General features: G+C 54.1%; 2 protein-coding genes across 4 annotated transcripts; one reads left to right on the top strand and one right to left on the bottom strand.

Annotated features, from left to right (window-relative positions):
- Positions 1–482: 482 nt before the first annotated feature.
- MPST (mercaptopyruvate sulfurtransferase) lies at positions 483–8,547 on the bottom strand. 2 transcript variants are annotated; one of them, XM_055328308.1, is made up of 3 exons: positions 8,433–8,547; positions 4,209–4,836; positions 483–1,053 (listed from the first exon to the last, which is right to left on the bottom strand). In XM_055328308.1, exons 2-3 carry the CDS (start codon positions 4,804–4,806, stop codon positions 755–757), a joined length of 897 nt encoding a protein of 298 aa, XP_055184283.1. In that variant the 5' UTR covers positions 4,807–4,836; positions 8,433–8,547; the 3' UTR covers positions 483–754. The 2 variants fall into 2 exon arrangements, with proteins under 2 accessions (XP_055184283.1, XP_055184282.1); XM_055328307.1 differs by having other exon boundaries at positions 8,336–8,437.
- Positions 8,548–8,718: 171 nt separating this feature from the next.
- On the top strand, positions 8,719–21,657 carry TST (thiosulfate sulfurtransferase). Of its 2 annotated transcripts, XM_055328310.1 has the most exons (3): positions 8,719–8,801; positions 9,518–10,133; positions 21,197–21,657. In XM_055328310.1, the coding sequence occupies exons 2-3, from the start codon at positions 9,521–9,523 to the stop codon at positions 21,493–21,495; spliced, it is 912 nt and encodes a 303-aa protein (XP_055184285.1). In that variant the 5' UTR covers positions 8,719–8,801; positions 9,518–9,520; the 3' UTR covers positions 21,496–21,657. The 2 variants fall into 2 exon arrangements, with proteins under 2 accessions (XP_055184285.1, XP_055184284.1); XM_055328309.1 differs by lacking the exon at positions 8,719–8,801 and having other exon boundaries at positions 8,936–10,133.
- The last annotated feature ends 6,266 nt before the right edge of the window (positions 21,658–27,923 follow it).

A 27,923-nucleotide genomic window follows, 5' to 3' on the forward strand; every position in this document is an offset into this window, starting at 1 on the left:
GCAGAAGTGTCCCTTGAGCAGAAACGATCAACCCCCCGGGTCCCCCCACTCCACTCCCTGGTAGCTCCAGACGCTGGCCTCCAAGTGTGGGATCCCAGAGAGGCTATACTCAGCCCCTCTCCCGAACATCCTGTCCTGGCCAGGACAAGCCTCCTCAGTGCGGTATAGCCTCCTACCGGTTCAGACCCATCTCTGTCTCAAGAGGAGACACACTATTGACCTGGGTGGGCCTTTGGGTGGCACTCCAGACATATCACAGCAAGATGCATCTTAAATAGCCCAGAAGCCAGAAGCCAGGCCCCCAGCATTACGGAGTGGAGGACAGCTTGCTAGGGGCACTCTGGTCATAGGAATGGAAGGGCTCTGGGGCTCCTGTCCTGCTCAGAAGGCAGGGATGGGATCCCCAAGACCCTCAGGCTCCACAGAACTACCTTAGCTGGGCATGCTGGAACCACCAGCTCCTCAGGAAAACCAGGCAGCCCTCCAGTTAGAAAGATTAGGCACTTGGCCATTTTATTTCCTCATTAGTGAAACAGAAGGGAGGGAGGGCCTCACCTCAGCAGGTGGGAGGTTGCCTTCCCCTGCGCCCACCACCACCTTCTCTCCGGCCTCTGTCGGGAGCCCACAAGTCAACAGAATTCCTGGGCTCTGGGATGTCCCCCTGTGTGCCACCTGACTCGCAGGAAGAAACACACACTTGGTCAAAGCAGAGTCAGAACTGACTCTGGCACAGCTCCTTGCGTCCTGCCCAGCCTCAGTGGGTCTTCCCCCGGCCCTCGGAGATGACTTCCTCCGGCTGGGCGCGCATGTACCACTCCACCCAGGAGCCGTCATAGATGGGCACATCGGGCTTGCCGCAGAGGTAAGCTCCCAGTGCCACGTGGCAGGCTGTGACGCCGGAGCCACACGTGGCCACCAGCGGCTGGGACAAGTCCACCTTCTTGTCCTGGAACAGACGGTGGATCTCCTCGGGGCTCTTCTCCAGACCCTCGCTGGTCAGGAAGTCTGTGAAGGGGATGTTCACAGTGCCGGGGATGTGGCCAGGTTCGATGCCTACAGCAGGAGGGCAAGAAGGAACAAGTACAATGGTGTATGAATGGTCCCCGCTGTACGACAGCCTCCCCGACAGCCACGGCACTAAAGCCTCTCTATATGCGTCATCCCACGTAGTCCATACAGCCAGGCGACCCAGGTGCTACTTATGGGCATTCCCATATTACAGACGGGCATGTTGAGGTTTGGTACTGTGCAAGGTCCCACATCTAGCAAATTGCTGGCTGGAATTGGGACCTAAGATTCAGACCCCATCAAGTCTTGCCCTGCCCTTGGCTTCCTGATCACTCATGTGCCCTGAGGGTGACAAAGATAAACAAGCCCTCTGCCTGGCTAGGACTCCTTGCACTTGCAGTAAAGGAATTGATCTGGCAGGGTGGACAGGCGTAAGTGAGCCATTACATGTATGAAAGCTGTTACAAAGGCCCTACGGGGTGCCATGGGACACATTATAAAAGATATTAACAGTAATAATAATAGTTGATTATTATTGAGCGCTTACTTTGTGCCAGGCACTATTCTGAGCCCCTCTGTGTATCTTCTCCTTTAATTCTCCCCCAAACTCTACGGGACAGAAATGATGATCCTCCCCTTTACCTAGATGAGGAAACTGAGGCACACAGACTAAGTTGCCCAAGTCAGAGAGGCCCCAGAGCTGGTGCTGCTAACCGCCAGGCCATGGGGCAGGGAAGCTTCTCTGAGAAGGCACTGAGGGTGAGAAGGGGTCTGCAGGCAGAGGGGTCTGGGCGTTGGGGGCTAAAAGCACCACAGACTGGAGAAAGGTGGGGCGGGGCAGGGGGGGAAATCAGAGGAGGCAGGAAATCACATGGTGTTTATAGGGGTAAAGGTCACTGGGCAAAAGCACAGACACGGGGGAATCTGAGGCCCAAGGGAAACCGCCTGGATTAAGGCGTTGGGCTTTGACCTGACTGCAAGGGGAAATCAGACTCCCATTTTCAAAAGATTGTTTCGATCATAGCACAAAGCACCTGGGCAAGCCTAGAGAGCTGGTCACCTCCCCTCCCCCAAACCTAATCATTTTGCCTTCACCACCTCCTAGGAGGCAGGTGTCACTAATATTCCCATGTTCACGCCAAGGACTGAGATTTTACAACAGGATAAACCTTCATAGCCTATGACTCAAAAATCTCCACCATTCAGACTCAAGGGTGGGGTTCTAGACTGGTGGCTTCTGCCCTGGTTTCCTCCTGCAGAGGGGTGACCCTCCTCCAGGGAACTGCTGACCCGCATGGGTAGCTGCTGCCAGGACTTAGCGTGTAGCCAGCACTCGAGTCCCTGGTGAGATTGGAGTGCATCCTGCAGCCTCGCGTAGGTGCAGAAATGGCTCGCTGGGAGACATCACAGAGAGACCAACCCGGAGCAAGGATGAAGAGCAAGCTCTCAACCCAGGTTGGCCACTGTCACTGCAGGACTGTCCCTGTGCCATGAACCCCCATCAAGTAAAGCATGCTTCCCCTACCCTGCCCCACCCATGTGGCCCATCTTCAAGGGGTCACTTGTGCAGGTCTCAGGCTGTGTGGCGGGAACAATGAGGTAATGTTTGCCACGGATCTAGATCCAGCCTTTATATGCAGTGGCTCAGGCCACCTCCACAAGCCTGTGAGGTGTGTACCACGGTGGCCCATTTACAGATGAGTAAGCAGGACTGCGGTAGCATTAAGCACCTCCAAGAAGAGCCACAACCACAGAAGCACTCCTTAATTATGTCATGTCCTGTTTCTTAGTGCGCCTTGTGTGTGCAAACACTGAACTGAGCATTGTATACATTTGTTCTCATTTTGACATCTGACCCTCACTGCTTCCTGTAAGCTCTGTTTCTGCTCTTATTTCACACAGTGCAAAAGCTGCAGTTCAGAGATTAGATTAGCTGACCTGCCAAGTAGCTCACTGCCCTCTGTTGCTCCCCCTCCCCCAAGGGCTGAGCTACAGCACCTCACAGGCTCAAGGTGGCATCCTTATTAGGCTGAGCCACATAAAACTGTCACCTATGTAGCATCAAACATGTTTGGCCATCAGTAATTTCCTATGGTTTGACCTAATGTCAATATTGTTCTGCACGGTTCCATGCAGCAGGGTCCTTCTCAATTCCCCAGATCTCTTTAGGACATTGACTCTGTGCCAGCTGTTGGGTCAGTCTTTGGGATGCACCAGAGGCGTGGATGACCCTTGTCCTCGGGCTGTCCGAAACACTGTTAGGATAGGACAGGTCAAGCTGCTCTGTAAGCACAGAATAGAAGCCCCAACCCTTATTCAGGGGAATGGGGGGATGCCATTCAGGGCCAGACTCCCAGAGGAAATGGCAAGTAACTTGCCTCCTCCCCAAAGAAGGCACTAAAAGAAAAGGCTGGGTAATTACTGGTTGCTCACTGCAGCTAAATTTACTGACTCAAATCCCGGCTGGGCTGCCTCCTGACTCGGAGCAAGGTAGCTACCCTGAGACTCCATTTCCTCCTCTGCCCTATGACAGCATCCACGTCTTGGGATCATACACAGGCTCGCACCAATGTGGCCACTGACCAACCTGTTTGTGGGAACCCCTGGCCACCTCATACATGGCTTTCCTGTAGTCTCCTTGCCTCCAGCTCATAGGCAGAGGCCTCTGCCCCAACCCCAGCCAGCAACCATCTCAAGTTTCTCTGCAACCTGGGGCAGCAATCTCCCCCCTCTCTCTAGTGGCCCCGCTATCCCGCCCTCTGCAAGTCTTGGTCCCTCTAAGGGCCTTTCCACGGACTCCCCTCTCCCAGACTCCTTCTCCTCCTCCTGTTTGTCTCCATCACCAGCAGGTGTACACCTGACCAAGCTCCATCCTTTTGGGTTTTTCCTAAATTGGCCTGCCACCCTGCCTATTCCTCAGAGACCCCCTTACATCCATAGAATCCAGGTGGGGCTGTTTGGCTTCTCACCCTAATACAGGACACTCAATGAGTTTGGGGTGGTCACGGCCCCAAGCACCAGTGGGCGGTGGCGCAAATATCACTCTCCTCTCTTTAGGAATAAAGCCATTGGCTCAGAGAGCGAGGCGACTAGAATCCAAATCTCAGGATGTCCTTTCAGGGCAAGGACGAGGCAGGGCTCGGGGCGCACGTGCGCCCGCGCCCCAGCGGACCGCCCGCCCCCGTGCGCGCGTTCCTTACCGTCTCGGGGCTCGGGCTCGGTGCCCCGGAACCGGCCGGCGGCGCGGGCGTCCACCACCTGGAAGCGCCGGGATTCCAGGTTCTCCTTGAGGTCCTCGTAGGTCTTGACGAAGGCGGGGTCGAGCGCGGCGTGGAAGTCGGCGGCGGGCGCGGGGCGGCTTTTGCCCGAGCTCAGCGGGAGGCCCAGGCGCAGCCAGTGGCGGAGGCCGCCGTCCAGCAGCGACACGGCGCGGTGGCCGAAGGCGCGGAACATCCACCAGACACGCGGCGCGGCGTACAGGCCCTGGTCGCTGGCGTCGTAGACCACGACGTGGGTGGCGGCGCCCACGCCCAGGCGGCCCGCGTACTCCGCGAAGTGCGCGGCGCTGGGCAGCATGTGGTCGTAGGGCGACGTGCGGTCGCTGCACTGGTCGATGTCGAAGAAGGCGGCGCCGGGGATGTGGCGCTCCTCGAACTCGCGGCGCGCGTCGCGGCCCAGCTTCGGCAGGTACCAGGAGGCGTCGAGCAGCTGCAGGGGCTGCCCCGCGCGCGGAGCCCGCAGCGCCTCGGCCACCCACTGCGCCGACACTAGCGCGCGGAAGAGCTGCTGTGAGGCCATGGTGGCGGCGGCGTCCCTGGGGCTGCAGGCCTGGGCGACAGGGAGGGTGTCAGGAGGGAATCCTGCAAGAGGCCGGCGCAGGGGTTGGGAAACGCCTGCACCGCTGGGGCTGGCCTGGCCCCCAGGGCGGTGGAGCCCCGGGGAGGGCAGAGTCCAGGGAGCACAGAAAAGCGGCGGCGCCGGCGAACCCAGGGGCACACTTCCGTCGTCGCCAGAGCCTCTCCTCCCCTCCCCGCTCCAGGACCTATACACACTGGGGAGCAGCAGAATGACCGGCTGGGGGGCAGGGGAGGGGGGCTTTCACCCGCTGCTGGCTGGGGGTGGCAGGTGGGGGGCAGTCGGGACAGAGCACAAGCACCGCAGGCAAGTAGGGGCCAAGCTTGAGGCCCTCCCCGATGCAGCTCTGCTTCACTTGCCACCAACCAGGGTCCCTGGTGGAATTCATTCACTCATTCATTCATCCAGCGTTTATATAAGCGGCCTCATGGGAACAGTAGCTGGGATATGCGACTCCTTGCTGTGCGTCATTTAATCTCACAATACTTCAGAACACTGCAGGACACAGAGTAGGCTCTCAATTTTTTGTTGGACCAGGAGCCTCAAGAAGGTTGGTAATATTCTCACCGTTTCACACAGGGTGACAGTGAGGATCATATAAGTGTACTGAGTTGGCCAAGGTCAGCAGCTAAAGCCCTGCTGCCAGGCTTCACCCCGGGGCATTCTGACACCAGAATCCAGATGCTCGAGGGCAAGCACTGTGCACGCTCTGAGGATCTGGCAAGGTCAGATTCTAACCTCTGAGCCTGAACTTCTCTCTCTGAACCTTCGTGCAGCAGCTGCAACAGTGACAGTGCCTCATGCCCTCTCTCCTCCGCTCCTCTGCGGGCCAGCAGCTGAGAGTACACCAGCCCAGGATGTGCCAGGTCACAACCTTCCCGGGCTGGGATGCTCTGAACATGTTGAGCCCCTGTACAAACAGCTCCTAGTCCACTGGGTGCCTCTGCAAAGGTTAGAGAAAGGTGCCCCTTAGGCCAGGGCACGTGACCCGATGGGTGAGTGAGTGTGAGCTGCAGGTCTGCACTCCCTTACCCCTTTAGCAGTGCACAACCTTACCATCCATACCAGGCAGTCCTGCCATGGGGAAGGGGTGGGTAGAGAACAGGCGCTTTGTGGGCCAGGCCACATGCTAAGCACCGCAGCCTTTAATTGTGGGCATAGAAGGATGCCTATCTGCTGCATGAGGCAACTAGAGATGGGAGTGCCTTGCCCTTGCTCACCCAGCCAGTCAGGAGCAGCCTCAGGACCTGAAGCCAGAGTTCAGCTTCTGAGGCTGGACTTCTTCCCCAGCCCCGGGTCAGTGATGACCAGGGCCTAATGAGTTCGCATTGTGACACCTTGTGCCCCAGGCCTCCCAGACTCATCACAGTCTGCCTTTTAGGAAGTCACTCTACCCACATGGCCAGGCACTGTGCTGGACACCCAGAAACTCTTGATTTTACCAGGCCCTGGGGGTAAAGATGTCACAGGCCAGCTCAAACAACAGCATAATTGAGGAAAGTCTGGAGTACTGTGTGAGCACTGTGTCAGCCCAGGGTGGGAGAAGAGGTGGTAAGTCTTCCTGGAGGAAGAGGAGGGGCAAACTGATTTGACCTTTACAGAGGCCCAGGAACCTGCAGCTTGACCTTTAGGATAAGGAGGCTACCAAGGGGACTTTGGCTAAGGGGTGATCCCGATATCTGTGGGTTATGCCACAGCTAGATAATGTTGGGGAATGCTGCGAGCCCCTTCTTGAGGAATCCATCCATGAGCCATGGTGGCTTCGCCACCCCCCCCCCACTATTCTTGGGGCTCCTTGTTTTTTTTTTTTTTCCAAGTATCCACTTACAGTAGAAAGAACTCCGAATTTTGAGTCAGAGCCCCAGTCTCAAGTCAGTGTGAATCATTCTGTTCCTTAACTAGCTGTATGAGGGCTGGCATGGTGGGCTCCCTGCCCATTTTCACTTCTTATGGAGCGTCCAACCTTCAGCTCTTACGGTGGAAATTAACGAATGTCAAGGGGCCACCATAATGCACTGCATATGGCTGGTTTTAATAATCACTAAAAATGGCCTATTAAAAATCCCACTATTTCTGAAAAGTTACTCTCACCTTCGAACAACAGCAACATATCTAGAATCTTAGAATTTCAGGATTGGGTGGGACTTCAGGTCTGAGATCATCCTGCCCTGATGCCCCCCTTGATTGGCAGTTTTCACAAAGGACTGATGCAGGCAAAGAAGGGTCTGGGGGAGCAGGCTGTGTGTCACTGAAGGGCACAGACCCAGTCCTTGTGTGCTTGCCAGGCCTGGATCATGCAGGGCCCCGTGCTCTGGGAGTGAAGGACTCTAGGACACACAGGACAGCCCCAAGCCCATCTCAGGAGTGTACACAACTACACTAGGGGAAGTGTGAGGCCCAGGCTGTCATCTGGGGTGGGCCCTGAGAGAACAGGGCTCCAGTCACACTGGGCAATCCTCAAGAACTTGCCCCCCACCTACTTCCTCCTGAGAACCCCTCTGCACCTCAGAGCAAAACACAAAGTTCAGATGATTCTCCAGGGAAATGCTCATCAGAGTATGAATTTTTCAACTTCCTGTGAGAATCTAATTATTTCAGAATGAGAAAAAACTTTAAAAGGGGGATGAGAAAAGCATAACAGACATATGGAACAGACATATGCAAAAAGCTGAGTAAGAGGAGGGGTGGCCCACCAGCTTGCAAGAACCAGTTGCTCCATTTTCAGGAACGACAGTTCAGTGGTGGTGAAACACAGCCATTGTTAAGAAAATAAATTATATAAATTTACAATTAATTAGGTTAATTAAAAACAAAGGCAATTTTTTTTTTTTTCAAAAAATCATGAGGCTTTGGCGGTGATCCAGGTAAACAGAGGCAGCAGGCAGGCCACGCAGGCCACCTAGGCTTCAGATCTGAGATTAACCACTGAGGGGCCTCAACCCCACTTCGAGCTTCTGGGGTAACTCGGGTAACTCGCTAGGCCTGTCTCTCTAACTTAAAATAAGTTTCTGGGCCTGCTCCGCAGAGGAGTTGTGGGAAGTCAGTAAAACCGGAGGAGCAAAGCGCTCACCGCGCAGGCCTTGGCCACTGCTAGTTTCATTTCACTCCAGCAAGTTCTGTGCCAGTTTCTTCTCTTGGAGCCTCTAGGTCACTCGGCCTGGCCTCCCTGGCCTCTCCGTGGGGCTTTATTAGTCCTCCCTCCCTCTCACTCTCTCGGGTGGCACCAGGTGGCCCCACCCCACCCCCACCCCCAGCTCCCCACCCGCGGCTCACGCGGAGGCCTCGGTGCAGGCCGCCCCAAGCGGCTGCGGACAGCCATCCTTAGGGCCAGGCCACGGGGCCGCCCTCCCTCCCGGGCTGAAGCCCCCTGCTCCGCTCAGGCCCCGCGGGGGAGCCCCGCGCCCGCGCCGCGCCCGCGCCCGGTGCTCCACCTCCCCCTCGAGAAAGGCAAGCGCGATGCCGCAGCAGTTACCCGGCTCTCGGGCTCCGGGCTTCCGGGATCGGTCATGGCCCCTGCGCCGGGCGCCCCCTCCCCGCGCCCGCAGCCGTCCCCGCCTCCCGCCACCAACCTGAGGCCGGCCAGAGGGAGGAGACTCCGGCACAGCCCACCGCCGCGGCCACTTGGAGCCGCCGCTGCCCGCGCCTTCCACTCCCCGGGCCAGGGGGACCCCCGCGCCGGCGCCCCCGCCCCGCGCCGCCCCCGCCCCGCGCGCGCCCGCCGGGGGGTCCTCGGGGTCCTCGGGGCGGCGCGCGGGGGGTGAGGCCGGGGACGGGCGCGGCGGGGCGGCGCGGGGCGGGGGCGCGGCGGGGCGGGGCGGCGGACCCCCCTGCGGCGGCGGCGCGATGGTGCGGGCCGGCCGGGGAGGTGTGGGCTGGGGTTGGGACCCGCCAACTTCTCCCGCGGTCAGGGGCGAGCGCCAGGGCGGCGGCGAGGGCGAGTGAGTGCGGCCGGGTGGGGCGGCCAGGCGCCCGGGCCGCTCGGGATTGGGCCGCCGGTCTGGCCCCGGCGACCCCGGGGAGGGTCCCCGCGGGCGACAGCGGGGCGGGGGAGCGGGGGCGGGGGCCGGGTAACCTCGGGCCGAGCAGGGGCAGAGGGCACCGAGCCGGGGCCGGGGCCGGGGCCGGGCGCGGGCGATCGGGAGGCGGGGGGAGCCGGCGCAGGCTGCGGAGATTGGCGGCGGGCGGGCTCGCGGGAGGCGCGGGCGGGGGCGTGCGCTGGCCCCAGCGACCCCTCCCCCGGCGCCCACTCCCCTGCCCTCCCGGCCGGGGGGCTCTGAGCCCCACGGGCCCTCTCCCCGCCCCTCCTCCTGGGCATCCCAGCGCCGCTGCCTCCCGGCACGATCCCGAGGACGAGCACCGTCGCTCCCCGGGCCGGACGCCCTCCCCGCCGGCTCCCCCTTCTGGGGCCCTCCGAGGCTCCGGCCCCGCCCCCCCCGCGCGGGGGGCCCCAAGGAGGGGCGGAGCCGCCTTTCCTCGGGGAATGGGCAAACCCTTCCCACCGCCTGCCCGGGCGGCGCCGCCGCCGGTTGCCGGGCCGCCGCCAACACGCCACCCTCGGGGACAGCGGTGGGAGAACGAGCTCCTCCCAGGTCCCGCCCCACTGCACACACACAGACCTCATGCCGCTCTCTCTCCTGGTTTCCACCCGCGCCAGGTGATGCGCAGAGCTGAAACCATGGTTCATCAGGTGCTCTACCGGGCGCTGGTCTCCACCAAGTGGCTGGCGGAGTCGGTTCGGGCTGGCAAGCTGGGGCCCGGCCTGCGGGTGCTGGACGCGTCCTGGTACTCGCCGGGCACCCGCGAGGCCCGCAAGGAGTACCTGGAGCGGCATGTGCCCGGCGCCTCCTTCTTTGATATAGAGGAGTGCCGGAACACGGCGTCGCCCTACGAGATGATGCTGCCCAGCGAGGCGCACTTCGCCGACTACGTGGGCCGCCTGGGCATCGGCAACCAGACGCACGTGGTGGTGTATGACGGTGACAACCTGGGCTGCTTCTATGCGCCGCGGGTCTGGTGGATGTTCCGTGTGTTTGGCCACCGCACCGTGTCCGTGCTCAATGGCGGCTTCCGGAACTGGCTGAAGGAGGGCCACCCGGTGACATCTGAGCCCTCGCGCCCAGAGCCGGCCGTCTTCAAAGCTACCCTGGACCGCTCCCTGCTCAAGACCTACGAGCAGGTGCTGGAGAACCTCGAGTCTAAGAGGTTCCAGCTGGTGGATTCACGGTCCCAAGGACGGTACCTGGGCACTGAGCCAGAGCCAGATGCAGTAGGTAGGTGTCCTGGTGGGTGGGTGGCCCCTGGGGAGTAATGCCCGGTGGAATGATGGACCCTAAGGATGTCGGGGGCCCTGGCCAGGTGTTGTCCTCAGTCTCCCCTTAGGTAGGCCCCCCAGGTCTGCATCTGTGAAATGAGAGAACAGAGCCAAATCTAAAAGCTCTTCTGGCTCCGTGGCCTGAGGACCTGCTTATGTGTTCCCATAGCCACGCGCTAACAAGCAACCTAGCATCCGCATGGCGGTGGCATCAGAGAGGTGCCCGGTGACATCTCCACCCACATCCATGCCCAGGCACTACTCCCTTACATGCACAAAAGTGTGTCCACGAGCCAACACACGCATCTCTGTACAGTGCTCTCAAGGATACCTAACTTCCCAGCGCCTCTCTAGTTCCCTAGAAAACCATATAGACATCAACAACGCCCTGCCCGCAGCACCCCCTCACTCCTTCCAGCTCTCCGGGCCCCCCTGACCTTTCCAAACAGCTGCAGCCTATTTACAGAGTTTATATAAAAGTAACTGCCATTTCATGCTAAGCACTTTGACTCTGCGTTATCTCATTCAAGAAGGCTTAACATCCCCATTTTAGAGAGAAGGAAACGCAGATGTGAGGACATTAAGTTACTTGCTCAGTGAAGTGGCAGGGTCGACATTGAAACTAGTTTTAAACCACTACTCTAAACCAGGCATCCGCCAGGCATCCACAGGGAGGTGGCTCTTCAGTCCTCTCCTACGGACAAAGGGAGGCCAAAGGGGAGGCCGGGAGGGTTCCAGATCACTGGAGGTGGGGGGAGCCTCAGGGGAGGAAGTGCTGAGTTCTAGAACCTCCGAACAGGGAACCATAGATGTCTCACCATCAACCCTGGCCAGGTTTCCCCCAGCCCCTGCCTGGGCACTTCTGGTGGCTGGGATCTCACTGCTTTAGGGGCCTCTCTCTGGTGGCCTCTCTGAGTGGCCGGCACCTCTTGGCTCTGGGCTGTGTCCTCGGTCAGGGTCTGCAGAATCTAAGTCCTGTGCAACGTTTTTCCTAACTTGCTGAAAAATTGCTCCTCCTTTCTGTGCCTCTGAGGGAGAGGAAAGTTTTCTGTGAAAACTGTTTTGGACACTCTTAGAGCTGGAGGTCCTGAAAGGTCATCTCATCAGACGAGGGGAGCCGGAGGCACACAGAGGAAGGGGCAGGTCAAGGCCCTAGGGCTAGCTAGTGGCAGAGCCATGGCTTTTTGCAGGCCCTGTGTTTTTCCTGCCCACCTTGTTCTCTGAAAATCTGGAGTCGAAGATTCAGAGACTTCTGGCACGGACCTCCTGCAGCCCCCTCCTGGCCTTGGTCCAAGATACCTTCTCTCCTTGGGACTTACCACTGCCACTGAGGTGGGGGGGAGATGATAGAATTGTTTCTCTACCTGCCTCACAGCTTGCCCTGAGCGAGCTGCAAATAAGCGAAGAGATGTCAGATCCAGTAAGATTAGAGATGTCAGAGCCGATTTCCTCACTCCTGGTTTCGGATGAGGGCACCGAGGCTCAGAGAGGGGGTCCCTCCCCATCACCCTGCTCCCTACTTCCTCCCACCTCTTCTGGGATCCCCCTGGGGGAGCATGGATTCTCCTTCCTGCAAGATGAACCCCTCCATTGTGGTGGGACTTCCATCCCAATTTCTTGGCCTCTCTGGGTTCTCTTATTATAAAATGAGAGAGGGGATGCCAGCCTTGGCCACCTGGCTCTGCACTTATTTAAATGCTGGAAGGGGATTTTGAGAAAGGTAAGGAGCTGTGCAGAGGCCAGGGCCATCTGGAAAGCCTGCATGTAGCACTTCCTTCCCTAGAAGGCTTTGCTGGCCTCCCAAACCGCATACTTTGGGGGCACAGAGGTGTATGAGGCTCCCTGACTTTGCAGCCCCCACCTTGGGGTGGGGTCAGGAAAGAAGCCCGTGGGCTCAGCGGTCCAGATGTACATCCAGGGTAGTGTGGATGGCAGGCTGTGGAAAGAGTGTCCTGGAGGAGGAGCTGGAACCAGGGCCCTGGACACCCGACAGCTGCTTCCTACTGACACTAGGCAAGCAACCTCTCTGGCCCCAGCTCTGTGCTCCCCAGCTCTGTGCCTCCTGGCACCTTTGTTCCTGTTTGTAAGGGGCTGAGAGTCAGGCAGACCTGAGCTGGCACCCTGTCCTCTGCCGCCTGTTGTGAGCCCTTCACCTCGAGAACACGCTCACCTTCTAGAGCGCTGGGGGAAGAAGCCAGTGAAGGAGTTGGAGCCAGCCAGCTCTTGACAAACCTCACTCTCTTTTCCTCCCGTGAGGGTGAAAAGGGAGGAGATTGACCCCCTTGTGGGCATTTTTATCTGCACAATGATTTATGCATGTTCTCTCCTTGACACCTACAGCCACCCCGGGTGGGGTGGAAGATGGCAGTTCCCACTCTGCAGTTGGGAAAAGGGAGGAGAGGGTTCTCTAAGGAGGCAGAGTGGCCAAGATTTGACCCCAGTCGGCAGGCCTCAAAGTGGGGCTGTTTCCCAAGGCCACTGCTGTGTAAGCAAACACAGGGACTTGGGGGGAAAGGTCATAGCTTCAGTGTAGTGTTGCTTCATGGGATCCTGTGGCCCCTTTTCCTGTCTCCCCCCACCTCCACCCCCAGGGTGCAGAAGAGTGCTGAGCTGCCTCCCAGTGACCAGGATTGGGAGCTGCCCACCGCGGCAGCCTGCACCGGACTGCGTTGTGTCTTTAGGAGGAAAGCAAGAAAGAGCCAAACGGGTTTTCCTGGCCCCCAAAACCCACACAGTGGGTATCAGTGGCCTGGAAGACATTACCTCACACCCTTGACTAGTTCACAGTCTCAGGAGCTGGGAGCTTCCTGGGGTCATCTGAAACCAGCCCCCAGATGCAGAGGGCAGGGAAGGACCCAAGAAAGAGCAGGCCACCCCAGACTGGTTGCCGGTGGGTTGAATAAGCAAAGGAACTTACTCACAAGGCTTGTCTTGGGTGGCCGACCACAAGATGAGATTTCCACACCCACCTGTCAGATCTTAAAAGTTTATACAGAGGTCTTAACTGGGTTGAATCACATAGACACTGCCCAGCTGGTCTTGGCACCACATCACTATCTCAAGGCCATGTCCTTAGGGCAGCCGCTGGGAGTGGGGTAGCCAAGCGGAATGCACATTCCAAGGACAGGGGAGGGGAAGAGGAGCCTCCAGTTGTCCTGGTCCAGTTCATGGGTCAACTGGTGGTTATGTCCTCTCCATGGCCTCCCCCAACTTTCTACCCCTCATATCAGCTCCCAGAACTTCACATCCTGCCTCTTCTGTGTTGTACCCTGAGTGATCAGCAAGGGGTTTTGTGAGCATGGTGGGGACTCCTTTGGTGGCTATCTTGCTACATTGGAGGCAGATGAGGCACATCCAAGAGAAAGTACAGAATAAGACAAAGATTGCCCAAGTCAGGGTAATATTTTCCATCTAGAGCCCCGTGATCTGAACCATTGATTTATTGAGTCCCCTAGGCTAGGGGTCAGATCATTCAGGGCATTCACTCGTATTCTCATGTGATTTAGTGAAGATGACACAATAGACTCCTGAGATATGAACACACAACATTCAGGGTAAGGGCACAGGTGCCTCCTTGCAAGGCAGCAATATATCTAAGGCCACCCTGTTTTAGAGGACAGCTTTTCTCATTGACAATATTTCAGTGTTCAGCAAGGACAGGTTTTGTTGGCTATCATTCAAGGCTTGCTGGGTGAGTTTAGTAAGGGCCTCTGTGTGTGTGAGAACTTCCCTCAGGCCAATGGAGGGGAAAAAGCAGGTAAATGATTGTACCAGAGGAAGCAGAACATACACACCTGGCCTTGAGGAGAGGGAGGTTGTCTGTGCTGTCAGGAGTGAGGAGATGGATGGGGGACAGGATGTGCCAGCCCAGGACCCCCACCTCTTCCCCTCTCCCAATGGCATTCATTCTGTTCCCAATGCATTTTAACAAGTCTGCCTTACAGCAGGACCATGAGATCCCAGCAGAGATTGAACAGTTCCCCCTCACCCAAGGATGTGAAGCAACTCCCCCATCCTGGTGGGACATCTCAGAAAATTCCAGTAGATGACACCTTGCCCAGGTGTGATGGGCTTAGTGTTCTCAGCAGTACAGCACGATGATCCGCAGCTAGCAGGGCTGTGGTTATCTCCCTCCACTTTCATACCTTTACGGTGTTGGGTGTCTCAGCAAGGGTCCCCAGTCTGGCATATGGGGAGACAGGCCCTACGGGTTGATCATTCAAATGTATGACAGCCTAGGACAGTGCTTCCGTGGACCCAGCCAAGGTGGTTTTCCCTGTGAGTCTTTTAATCTGCTGCTTTAATATTCATTTTTCTTTCTTTCTTTCTCTTTCTTTCTTTCTTTCTTTCTTTCTTTCTTTCTTTCTTCTTTCTTTCTTTTCTTTCTTCTTTTTTTTTTTTTTTTATCAACCCTACTGCTTATGGGTTATAGGGGAAATGGGACCTCCAGTCTATGTCATGCCCTTTGGCCCAGTATGACCCCCAATCGCTATCTAGTTGATGAGGGTATCTAAACACGGTATTGCATTTCTCTAATACCTTCATGGTGGCAGCCTGGTTTGCATAGTGACAAGGGAAGGCTGGATTAGGCCAAACACAGTGTCCACACAAACCAGGCATATGAAAACCCCTCACTAAGGGGGAGGAGGGGCAATATAACCAGTTTGCCAATCTGTCATCAGTTGGGAATTCTGATGAATGGCCCCAGGCTCCTTTGCCAGTTGCCTTGGTTGTCATGTACAACACACAGGACATGCTGTTACGGCATTAACCAAGCCACTCTATTTCAGGGGCAAGTCAGCATCCTTGACAATATGCGGACCCCCCAGGCACAATGGTGGCTGCTCTTCCCGTGCATCCACTCTGCTATATCCACTGAAGAGCCAGTTGCTAGGGATTGTACTCACACAAGGGCATTGGCCTTCTTAATGCTCAAGGGTGTCAAGATGCCCCATGAGCTGAGATATGGAAAAGTGAGGACTGCCTCAGGGTCTTGGAGGCAAGCCCAAATAGTCCAGCATATATCCTGACCCCATAAGGGCCCATTCATGGTCATCCACCCCTCAGCTTCCCCCAAGCAATAGGGTTGATCCAATTAAAAGCAGGGCTCAAGAGTGACTACCAGCCAGACCTGTCTGAGTTGAGCCCACTGGCTGCTGCGGTTCATTCCTCCCTGAGCATCTCTATCTGGAGGGGGCTGTGGACACTGCTGGGAGCTGGTGCTCCATGGAGGTAGTGTCTGACTACCACAGTGCCTGACCCATATCTTCTGGAGTCCCAGACTCTTACTCAAATGAGAGCACTGCTTGGGAGATGCCCAGAGATGCAACATTTCATTAGTATTTTTTACCCTTTCAAAGGCAGCTTGCTATTCTGATCCCCGGTCACCGCTTCTTCACCAGGCAGCATAAGGAACAGTGGCACTGTGCCATGGGAAATAAAAGTGCTCAGAAACTCTGAAATCCCTACAAAGGCTTGCATCTCTTTCACCACCTTTGGGGTCAGATGGACTTGTATCTTACCAGTCGCAATATCTGGGAACACATCTCACCCGACCAAACAATTCCCAAAAACTTTATTATAGTGCCTGGGCCTTGAACTTTCTGTACATTTACCACCATTCTTGCCTTACAGATGTTCCAGCAAAGCCTGCAGCATGTTTTGCAGCAGATAAAAGTTTTCATGTTAGCATTATAGCATCAATGTAATGGGCACATTTTACTGATGTGAAGGAGAGAAGGGGCAGTCCTTGGGCTACCATCCCATGTAATTAATTCTTACTCAGGTCAGTGGTATGATCTTAGTTAGCAGAAACCTCTATTCATCCCTCTTGCCCATGAATCTCCCTAAAGATGAAACATTTTTTTTGCAAGAAATGCTATGCAAGGGATCCCTGGGTGGCTCAGCGGTTTAGCGCCTGCCTTTGGCCCAGGGCGAGATCCTGGAGACCCGGGATTGAGTCCCACGTTGGGCTCCCTGCATGGAGCCTGCTTCTCCCTCTGCCTATGTCTCTGCCTCTCTCTCTGTGCGTCTCATGAATAAATAAATAAAATCTTAAAAAAAAAAAGAAATGCTTTGCAAAACATCACAGTAAAAACAATAATTCCCATGAGAATTCATTCTAATGTAATCGACAAGGGAATGAGGTTATTTTTTTTGATGTTTTATTTTTTTAATTTAAAAAAAGATTTTGTTTATTCATGAGAGACACACAGGAAGAGGCAGAGACACAGGCAGAGGGAGAAGCCCCAGGACTCAATCCCTGGACCCTGGGGGTTCACGACCTGAGTTGCAGTCAGACGCTTAACCACTGTGATGCCACCCAGGTGCCTCTGTGATAAGTATTTTAAAGTAAAAGCCAAGATTATGATTGGTAACATTATACTAGGACATAATCAGATGTTTAGGAATTTTATATACCTTCTGGAACACTTCTATTGATAACTTCAATATAAATAGTTCCTAAGGAAAAATTAGCATCACTTCCTACTTGACGATGCTCCCCATGTAATTTAACATATGAAATGTCTGGCTAGTTTAATATTTCCCTCTTATAAGGAGAAACCAAATCTTTTGAGCTGGCCCAAGAAAATCCCAAAGTTAGTTCAAAGTCAGTAAAGCTTCATTTAGAATTTGATTTGGCAAAAACATCAAAAGGTTTTAAAATAGGTGTTCGCAAAGGAGTATGGATCATCGTGAATCAGAGACAAATAGAGAAATTGCATAGATGTAAAAACAAACAAGCAGCTCTTTTAATAGAGAAGACTCCATTTTCTTAACTAATCAAAGACCTGGTAAAGACTGCATGAAGCACAGGATTTTATTTTGATAAAACAGAACCTTTGTTTTCTAGGTAGGTTACCTAAAAGGCAAAGAAAAGCCTTTCTCAGTCCCATCAGGAACAGACCAATCATCTGAGAAATCTTTATCTGTTATAGCAGATGAGAGAAATTTAAATTTCAGTTTTATGAAAGTTCACTTTGATATAGCTTATATTTAAGCTAATTGAAGAACTCATGTACAGATTAATTTTGGTAATACCTTCAGGAGATAGAAAAACATGTATATTGAACATATATCCATAGATATATATAAACATACAGACAGAAACCTCATAACTTAGCCCTTGGTGAGTAGTTAGGAGTCTGTGGACTAGGTTTTGGGCAAGGGAACTTCTTTTTTTTTTTTTTAAGATTTTATTTATTTATTCATGAGAGACACAGAGAGGTGAGACACAGGCAGAGGGAGAAGCAGGCTCCACGCAGGGAGCCCGATGTGGGACTCGATCCAGGGACTCCAGGATCATGCCCTGGGCTGAAGGCAGGTGCTAAACCACTGAGCCACCCAGGGATCCCTGGGCAAGGGAACTTCTAGAACAGTGTGTATCCACCACCGCCCCCACCCCTAGATTTTTTTCCCACTGTCTCTGTGGGTACTATCTTGGTTATCTCATGGGGTGTTTACATCTCAAAGACATAAGATTTGCAACTTTGGATTTAGTTTTCCCCTAGGTTTGGGGATTATTGCTATTTAAAATTTTCCTTTGCATTAGGGGTGGGAAGGTGTGGGGGCAACTCCCGGGTTTCCTCCTCAACCACAACATCCTCCTCTTCCTTCTGGTCACTTGCCTGGGGATCCACCTCTCAGCACTTTAATCAGCCTTTGTCACAAACTCCGGAGTCTTCATCCTAACTTGACTTTGAGCCTCTAGCTGGGGCATCAGTGTCCAGCTGAACTACCCACAGTGGTAGCCAGTGCACTGTGACAACCGCTCATATTTCATGTCTCTGGCACGATGCTCTGGGTATAGTTCCTCAAACAAGCTCAGTAAAGTAGTCAGAGTTTTCGGGGCGTCCCTGGACTCACTCAGAGGTCCACAGGCACCTAACGCATGGGCCACCCCTCCCCGCATAGAGGTCACTGGCCGACATAAGATTTCCTGGACAGATGCCACTTTCCAATTCTTCAGTCCCCTGGCTGGCCTGCCAACTTTTAGTTCACAGCCTCCTCTGGAGCCTCCCCAGGGTCATCTGAAACCAGCCCCAGATGCCGAGCTGGGGAGAGACTAAAGAAAGAGCAGGCCACCCCAGATGGGTAGGTGGCAGGTTTAATAAGCAAGGAAACCTCCTTATAAGGCTTGTCCTGTCCAGCCCCAAGAGGAGAAGATTTTCACGCCCACCTGCCAGATCTTAAAAGTTTATATGGAGGCCTTTATTGGCTCAAGTCACATGCACACTGTCCAGCTGGTCTCAGCACCACATCACTATCTCAAGGCCATGTTCTTGGTGCAGGCTCTGGGAGCAGGGAAGGCAAGGCGAATGCACATTCCAAGGACAGGGACCCAGAGTCCAGCTCATGGGTCACATCCTCCCCATGACCTCCCCCAAGGACTGGCATCTTGTTGGCCAAAGTTGCAGCACAAAGTCCCAGGCCTCTGAGCAGTTGAGAAACATGAGGGGGTCATCTCATCCATTCCCCTGCCTCAGTTTCCTTCTCCAGGAAGGCTCAGGGTAGTCAAAGGACACAGCTCTTAGGGTCAGACAGACCTGACTTCACTTCACACACCCTTGTGTCCTGAGGCAAGTTTCCTCACCTCTTTGAGCCCAGGCTCCCCATCAGAGGATTTGTAAGGATTCTGGAAGATAAACCTCTTGAGCTAACCCGCTGTCTGGTGCCCGGTGCCGAGGTCTGAGCATGGTGGCCTGCCTGCCGGGGGTGGGGAGGAAAGCCAGGAGCCTCCAGGGGAAGTTGGACTTGGGAGCAAAGCAGCAGGAGCTCCTGCTTCTGGGCCCACATGCTTTTGCTTCAGTTGGCTCTTCTCCAAGGTTCTCCAGGCTGGGTTCATCCTGGGCCTTGTCACACACAGGCGGTCAATGCCTGCTCATTGAAATTCCTCAGACAGGCCCTGGGTCCTCGCTGGCAGATGTGAAAGGAGGACCCCCCCTCCCCCCCACCTCCTGAGGTTGACCCAATTTGGGAAGCCAGAGTCACAGAAACCCCCCGACTCTTTACTCAGAAGAGGTGCCTTTTATGCAACTGGAAGAAAGCACTGAAGCTGTTTCCATTGTGGATGGGAGGAAAGAAACAAAACAGCATTCAGAGTTTAACAAACGCTTGCACTTCTAAGTGCACTTAGATTCAGCCCACTGCCTGAATGCCGAGAGATTTTTAAGTTGGGTGTCTTGGCAAAGGGCGCCCTTGAAGCCAATGGATCTGTTGTTCCTCATTGGTAGGGTCAGCACACATCGACTCTCAGATTAAAATGTCCGGACAAAAAGATAAAAATTACAACAGGAAGAACTCACTGTAATTTGTAAGTCAGGACAGCAATCAAAGGAACTCCTGACGCATGCCAGTGAATTTTGGAAGCCTCTTTGGCTCCAGGGCATGGGGAATGGGACATTGCTGGCACGATTGTGCACCTACTATGCACCCAGGGTCTCTAGGGGCTCACAAGGCTGTGAGGTAGTTGGGATTATCTCCCTATTTTACAGATGGGGAGACTGAGGCTCAGGGATGTAGGGCCTCCTGGCTGCACCCTGCCCCCTGCACCCTGTGTGCCTCCCTCGGGTCCTTTCCCTCCCACTGCTGCCCACCCTGGTCCTGCCCTGTCCATGGTCCAGGTTTAAGGGTGTGGTGGGGAATTTTGGAGGAAGGGGGGGCCCAAAGAGATGCCTGAATCTGCCTTGGGTCCCACTCCCAGCATCCAAAGGCTGCCAGGGTGTGGGGTGCTTGAAGAAGAGAGGAGCGACCTTTGGTGTGCTGAGGGCAGGACCAAGGCCTCGGCCCAGACCCCTTTGCTGACTGTTCTGAAACTAGATGTGGCAGGGGGGCCTCATTGGGAGGGGAGACCAGTCCGGAATGGACCTCGGAGCCAGCTCAGACCCCCACTCCCTTCTCTCCCTTCTATCCAAGCCTCTCAGCATTGCTAGGAAGGGTCTGCAGGGACCACCCCGCTCCCATACCCCGCTCCCCAGGGTAGGTGGTAAAGGGCGGGAGCATCGGCATCTGCGGGTGCGTGGGCCAGGCGCAGTAGCTGGTGCTTTGCTCCTCACAGCAGCCCGGGCCCGTCAATACTTTCAGTCCCATTTCACCCCCTGGAGAAACTGAGGCTCAGAAGTGACATCACTTGCTTCAAGTCACCCTTTAGGCAAGTGGCAGAGCTGGGATACTTATGTCTAGCTCTTTCTATGACTCTGCTTAACAGAAAAATCAGGGGATTTCCTGGGGCGGCCTTTGCCTCTCTTTGTGGCTGTAGGTGAGCCATTTCATGCTGCCCTGCCTCAGTGTATACATCTGTAAACTGGAGTGACGTTATAGTTCATGAATTTTATGCTATCTGCTTAGCATCTGTCTTTTTTTTTATTTTAAAGATTTTATTTATTTATTCATGAGGGACACAGAGAGAGAGAGAGGCAGAGACACAGACAGAGGGGGAAGCAGGCTCCATGCAGGGAGCCCAACACGGAAGGAACTCTATTCTGGGTTTCCAGGATCAGGCCCTGGGCTGAAGGCGGCGCTAAACGGCTGAGCCACTCGGGCTGCCCTGCATCTGTCTTTCTTGCTAGACTGTAATCTCCCTGAGCCTGGGCCATGTCCACCGCTGTGTTCTTACCATTCGGCACGTAACAGCCACGTCTCCACAGCCCTGTGAGATAGGTCTGTGCCACGGAGCCCATTTTACAGGTGGGAAAACTGATCCAGAGAAGTGAAGCATTTCCCCGAGGTAAATGTTAGTAAATGGCAGAGCTGGGACTCACCCCTGTCCTCTCAAGCAGGTCTGACTTCGGGCATCCTTACTCAGGGGCAGGCTTTGGGGAAGGGGGCGCCCTTTGTCTTATGTCTCCAGCATTGAAGGTAGGTTGGGCCAGGGGTAATTTGAGCTCTGAGAAGGCCAAGGGTGTTACTTTTGTTTCTGAAGCTCCCTGTCCTTATAGCCACAGCTTCTTTGGCCATCTCCCCCACCCCAACCCCCATGCCACTCCTAACACTGTCCTCCCCTCTGTCCTCTGCTGCACCCAGGACTGGACTCCGGCCACATCCAAGGCTCAGTCAACATGCCATTCATGGACTTCTTGACCGAGGACGGCTTCGAGAAGAGCCTGGAGGAGCTGCGTGCTATGTTCGAGGCCAAGAAGGTGAACCTAGCGCAGCCCCTCATCGCCACGTGCCGGAAGGGGGTCACCGCCTGCCACGTCGCCCTGGCCGCCTACCTCTGCGGCAAGCCCGACGTGGCTGTCTACGATGGCTCCTGGTTCGAGTGGTTCCACCGGGCACCCCCGGAGACCCGTGTGTCCCAGTGGAAGCGCGAGAAGGCCTGAGCAGTGTCCTTGTCGCCGGCTGGCAGCTCCCATCTGTTTAGTGACCGCAGCCTGACATGCAGCGCGTACCTCTTTAGCGAAGGAGACTGACCAGGTTTTAAAATTGCTGTGTAAAGCCCTCCTTTCCCCCCAGACACTGGAATAAACTGCCTTTTCTGAATAGCTGTGTTTGTCTGCCTCTCCCTGGGTTCCTCCCTTGCCCCATGTGCTCATTTCTTTCAGGCTCCTTAGAACCCACCAAGGCAAGAAATTTCCAGAGCAGTCCCTCACTGGGGAGCCCGCACTCAGGCTGTCGCTCTATTATTTCGTTTTGGAAGCCATGTATTGTCCCATGTCAGGTGGGGCATACTGGGGCCTACCTGGATGGGGTACCAAGGAGCTGGAGCGAAGTGAAACCAAGGCTAGCCAATGCCAACTGCTCCTGCTCTAGGCCCAGCCCTCTGGGTGCGGGAGATAGGGTAGGGGCCACCCGGCCTTTCAAAGGGGTGTCACACAACTCAGGCCTTGATGCCTCTCAGAAGAGGTGATGCTCAGAGATGGGCCTGAGGAAGGGGGCCTCTACCTGCGGTGTCCTTCCTGGCTCAGAATAAGACCCTCCTGGGAAGCACATGAAAAGGGGCTAGAGAAGCAACCTCAGCCCCGGGAGAAGGTTCCAGAGCCCTGGCAATGTGAAGCTACAGTAGAAGACTGGGCCCATGTGGCTGGGTTTTGAGTTTCCTAGAAACAGGCTTTCTGAGCCCTCCTTTGGGGCCCTGTGCTGGGGGTCCTATAGCTGGTGAACCAAATTAAGAATCATCAGGTTAGGGACACCTGGGTGGCTCAGCAGTTGAGCATCTGCCTTCAGCTCAGGTCATGATCCCATGGTCCTGGGATCGAGTCCCACATCGGGTTCCCCTCGAGGAAACTGCTTCTCCCTCTGCCTGGGTCTCTGCCTCTCTCTGTGTGTGTTTCTTATGAATTAAAAAAAAAAATCATCAGGTTACAGCTTGCTGACTGAGGGGGCACAAGTCATCCCCAAAGGGTCGGCCGGTAGCCCCCTCAGCATCCTGGCTCCCATTTGGGAAAGTGAAAATCTTGGGTTTATTTCGACGGAAGATGCAATTTCAATACACCCACACAAATGAAGTTAAGTCACAAGATTCACTACTTACAGATCCCAGACATGGGTGGGGGCCGATGAACCAGGGAGGACAGACCTCTGTCCCAGGTGGTGCGTGAGCAGGGGAGACAGCAGGGAGCAGGGTCGCAGACACCTATTACTTATAAGGCGGTTGGGGCGGAGGGCACTACCTTTCCACAGGCTCAGCTCGAAGTGGTTATTTGACCAGGTGCCCTGGGAAGCGCAAAGCTGGAACGTGAGACGGGAATCCTGAGCTCAGGTCCTGGTCTATGTCCAGGCTCTGGGCACAGGAGTGTTGTCCTATTGTCGAGTGTCTGGGTAGCATCTCGAGAGACCTGCTGTCCCCTGACAGCCTGCAAGCTGAGCCCTGGCCTCACCAAATGGGATTTCCTGCTTCCACTGTGCAGCTTTCCTGGGCAAGGACAGGGCCATGGAGGGCACAGACCAAATCCACCAGGGACACGCCCCAGCCCCTAGCCTGGCGTTGGGGCAAGCAGGAGCTCAGTAAATGCTGAGGAGACTTGGGGTCAGGCTGGGTCAGGCTGAAGGCTGCAGGGTCTGCGGGGAAGAGGGCTAGGGCTGACCCTTCCTGCCTCCGTGCTGTCTTGTCATACCAGCTTTAGGTCCTCAAATGGCCAGGGAACCCAGCTAAACCACACCCAGACCCATGACCCACAGCAACTGCCGTAGGGAATATGAGTGAAGCTGCTAAGTTTGTGATAATACTGTCATGCAGCCATGGATGATTAACGAGAGAATAAGAACAATCCCAGGAGACCAGTGAGGCAGCAAGAGGTGGCTGTGGTCTGGACCTGGGGACAGTGGGCAGGACAATGATGTTGTGGAAGTGGCTGAGGCAGGTGCGAGTCTGGTGTACTTTGTTTTTTTTGTTTTTGTTTCTTTAAAGATTTTATGTATTTATTCACAAGAGACATAGAGAGGCAGAGACACAGGCAGAGGGAGAAGCAGGCTCCCTCCAGGGAGTCCGATGTGGGACTCGATCCTAGGACCCTGGGATCACGACCTGAGCCAAAGGCAGACGCTCAACCACTGAGCCACCCAGGCACTCAAGTCTGGTGTACTTTGAAGGCCTTGGTGATGAGTCGCTTATGGGGTGAGCTGTGGGTTACAGGCCACATCTCTCCGTGGTGAGCGATGGGCTAGGCACTTGATGAAAGTGACTTTGTTCAATTCTAATTCTTACCCTTCACCATGAGCTGTGTCTGTTTCACATACAAGGAAAGTTCTGCCAAAGAATCTGGTCAAAGTCACTCTTTAAGTGGCAGGACCAGACTCAGGGGCCCTGAGTGTCACCAAGCTCTCTGCCTCCCGGGGAGCCCCCGGAAGGCTGGCGTGAGGAGGCCTCCCCCATACCCCCACCCCTGCTGAGCAACAGCCAGACAGGGCTGAGATACTGCGGGTGCCAACTGCAGAAGCCACTTAATTGTTCATCTTTGGTAGCCCTCATGGTTTGAGGGGTGGAGAACAGAGTCTCAATGTCACACCCTGCTCTCATTTTACTACTTGGTCCCTGATCCCTTCATGTCCAGCTGAGAGAGCTCAGGTGCACTTTTCTCTCCCCTCCCCACTCCTCTTGGCCTATAGCCATGCTCAGAAACACATCCACACCTTTAATAGTCCCTTCTAAACTGTTTAGCTCCTATGCATCCCTCAAAGTCCAGTTCATGTGGCCCTTCTGAGAACCCTGACTCCTTCCCCCAGTCAAAACTCATCACTCTATCCAATCCTTTGTAGTCACTAGAACTAACTTTCCACCTGATGGCAGCTGAGGCCTCTGTGTCTGACTCCAAACCTGATGCATGTGGGGGCTCAGGAAACATTTTGAGGGGGTGAGAGGGTGAGCGATGCCTGAGGGCTCCTCCATGCCCCACAGTACTGGCTTTCCCCAGCCCAGAGGGGCCCCTGGAGTGGGTCTGGGAGCCCTCTGAGGTAACAGAGCCCTTTGAATAGTGGTCACCATGGCGACTCCAATGAACAGTGGAGGGGGGCCGCTCCCTGGCAACCACCCAGTGGTCTTCACCAGCAGTTCTGCAGTGTGGATCTGCACTCCTGGGCTTCAGTACACACCAGAGTGGTTCACGTGTTTTCTGACGTTATGAGAGAGAGTGGAGAGGTGAGGCAGAGACCTGTGGGGTGGACGGGGGTCTTCCAGGACCCGGGATTTCATCTCCCCTCTCTCCATTCAGGGCTGCCCGTGAGGGAAGAGTGCCCAGACGCAACGGGACCCCCTTCCCTGTCCTCCTTAACTGACGTCTCTTGGGACTTCCTCTCCAGATCAGAAGCTGGCAGTGAGTCCACACTTCTGCTCAAGCTGGTCTAGGCTGCTCTGGGCTGGGGGTGCCATTAGGGCAGATGGGACATTGCTGTGGGCACATCAGTTGGGTAACTGGAGATGGGGAACTGGGACAGGGCCGACAGCTCACTTGAAGGAGACAGAAGGTGAAGGGCTTGGTTTCAGCGCCACCTGGCTGAGGTCCTATTTCTTTTCTGAGCCTCACTTTCTCCATCTGTGAAAGAGGAGGAGTTATATTTTCTCTGAACACCTGAGTCCTTACGAAGACAGACTAACCTACTAGATGGGAGAATGTGTAACATATGAGCTGTATTAGTTATCTCTTTCCATCTAACAAATTGCCCCAAAACTCAGTGGTTTAAGAACATTATTAAAAATTAATTAATTAATTAATATTTTAGAGAGAGGGAAAAGGGCAGAGGGAGAGGGAGAAAGAGAATCCCAAACAGGATTCCATGTTCAGCGTGAAGCCTCATGTGGGACTCAATCTCACAACCTTGAGAGCATGACCTGAGCCGAAAATCAAAAGTCAGATGCTTAAGCTACTAAGCCACCCAGGTGCCCCTAAGATTTTTTTTTTTTTAATCTCACAATCTCTTTGAGTCAGAAATACAGATGCAGCTCCAATAGGTCCCATATCTCAGGGTCTTCCATAGACTATAATCAAAGTTCAACTAGAGAAGGACCCCTTTCCAGGGCCACTCATATGGTAGGGCTCAGTTCCTCATGGATTATTGATCTGAGAGCCTCAATTTCTCATGAACTGTTGGCCAGAGGCCTCCCTCAGATCTTTGCCACGTGGGCCTCTCCAGAGGGCAGCTCACAACATGAACCCTTCTTCTATCAGAGTGAGGGAGAGCCTGAGAGAGTGTGAACAAGACAGAGTCACAATCTTCTATATTCAATCTTCAATAACCTTGGAAGTAGCTTCTCATCCCATATTTAATTGGTTAGAAGCAAGTCAACAGGTCCAGCCCACACTCAAGGGGAAAGATAAAGCAGGGGTGTGAATTCCAAGGAACAGGATCCTTGGGAGCCATGTCAACTGCCCACCTTGGTGGCAGTTGGCCCTCTTGGCCCTGATAACATACATTGTTTCCATATGCAAAATACATTCATTTCTGCCCTACGATCTCCAAAAGGTTCATTCCATTACGGCATCAGCTCAAAATCTAGAACCTGTCTACAAATCAGGCCTGCGTGTGGATGAGGTTCCTTGAGTGTGGTTTCTTGGACTCAGTCCTATCTCCCCATCAGTAGATATTAGGAAACTAAACTATCTGTTCTGAACATACCACCATGCAATGAATGGTGTGGCTGACCTGGGATAAGGGCTATGAACATCCCTATTAAAAACTGAGGACACTGGAGACACAAGGAGTTACCAGTCCATAGCAGTTCTGAAATCCAGCAGGGATTGTTGAACTTTTCCTGATTGGGTTTCGAGGCCTGGAAGTAATTCTCCATGGCTCTCAGCTCTGCCCCACAGGTCCTTGCTTCCACTCTCTAATTTTTTTTTTTTTGAGAAATAAAAAAAGATAGCACATGTGTATGCTGAGTAGTTTTTTTTTTAAGATTTTATTTATTTATTCATGAGAATACACAGAGAGGAGAGAGAGAGGCAGAGACACAGGCAGAGGGAGAGGGAGAAGCAGGCTTCATGCAGGGAGCCTGCGTGGGACTCGATTCCGGGTCTCCAGGATCACACCCTGGGCCGAAGGCGGTGCTAAACCACTGAGCCACCAGGGCTGCCCATATGCTGAGTAGTTTTGTCAGACTCTTCTGCTGGTAGATTCGAGGGTCCACTAGACTCCATTTTGTACCATCTGTCCCTTTTGCTCCAAGCTGGTAGTACTTTTGTTAATATGGTTTTCTCCAGAACTTAAGCCTACAGGGGCTTGACAACAGCTCTGCTCCCCTTTCTGGGACTCCTGGGAAGACACAGCACCTCTAGGTTTCCTAGACGACCTATTACCCCACTGAGGGGGGGGGGTCTGTGAGGTGCATCCTTATCTCTTTAAAGGGTCCTTTGTGTGACTGAATAATATGCTCTGAGCTTTTTATCGTTATAAGCTTTTCACAAAAGGTGGTACAGTCACAGCTTTGGCTACCTTTTTGGATGGTGCTCTGAAGCTATTTCTTAATTTTAGCCTCTTTTGGCACCTGGGGAGGATGAGAATTTCCAAAACTATTAAGTCCTGCCTCTTTTATGTTTAATGGTCCTTCCTTCGATGCTTTTGTCTCCTGTCACATTTCACTACAAGCAGCAGGAAGAAACCAGGAGGTGCCTTCCATGCTTTGCTTGGAAATTTCCTTTGCTAGATCCCCTGGCTCATTAGTCACATGTTCTACTTTCCATATAACCATCAATGACAGTGTCACTAGGTTCTGTAACTACATAACTCGGACACGGCTCCCACAAGGTTCTGAGAACATGTTCTTTGTCTGCACTGGCAGTACTTCCAAATCTAGATTTCTACTCATTATCTGTTTAAGGCAATTTAAGCCTTTTCTATCATGTTCCTCAAATCCATCCATGCTCCAACCACTGCTCAGTTCCAAAGCCACTCCTGAATTTTAAGGTATTTGTTATAGCAACAACCCATTCTTGGTACCAAAATATGTTTGAGCTATTGCTACATAATAAATGACCAGAAGACTTAGCAATTTAAAACTATGTGCTTAAAAAAAGTACAAATTTATTATCTCACAGTTTCTATGGGTTAGGATCCTGGGTATAGCTTGGCTGGGTCTTCTGGCCCTGGGTCTCCCACAAGCTATACTTAATGTATCAGCTGAGCTATGTTGTCATTTGAAGGCTCAATCGGGGAGGGATCCACTCCCATGTTCATTCAGGTGGCAGGATTCATGCAATTCTTTGAGAACTATTGGACCATGGGTCTCCGTTTTTTATGAGCTGTTGTCCTCTCCATAGGACCACTCAAAACATGGCAGCTGCTTCTGCCAGAGTAAGCAAACAAGCCAAGAAGAGCC

This window comes from Nyctereutes procyonoides, unplaced genomic scaffold (genome assembly GCF_905146905.1).
Source record: "Nyctereutes procyonoides isolate TBG_1078 unplaced genomic scaffold, NYPRO_anot_genome, whole genome shotgun sequence".
Taxonomy (NCBI): Eukaryota; Metazoa; Chordata; class Mammalia; order Carnivora; family Canidae; genus Nyctereutes; species Nyctereutes procyonoides.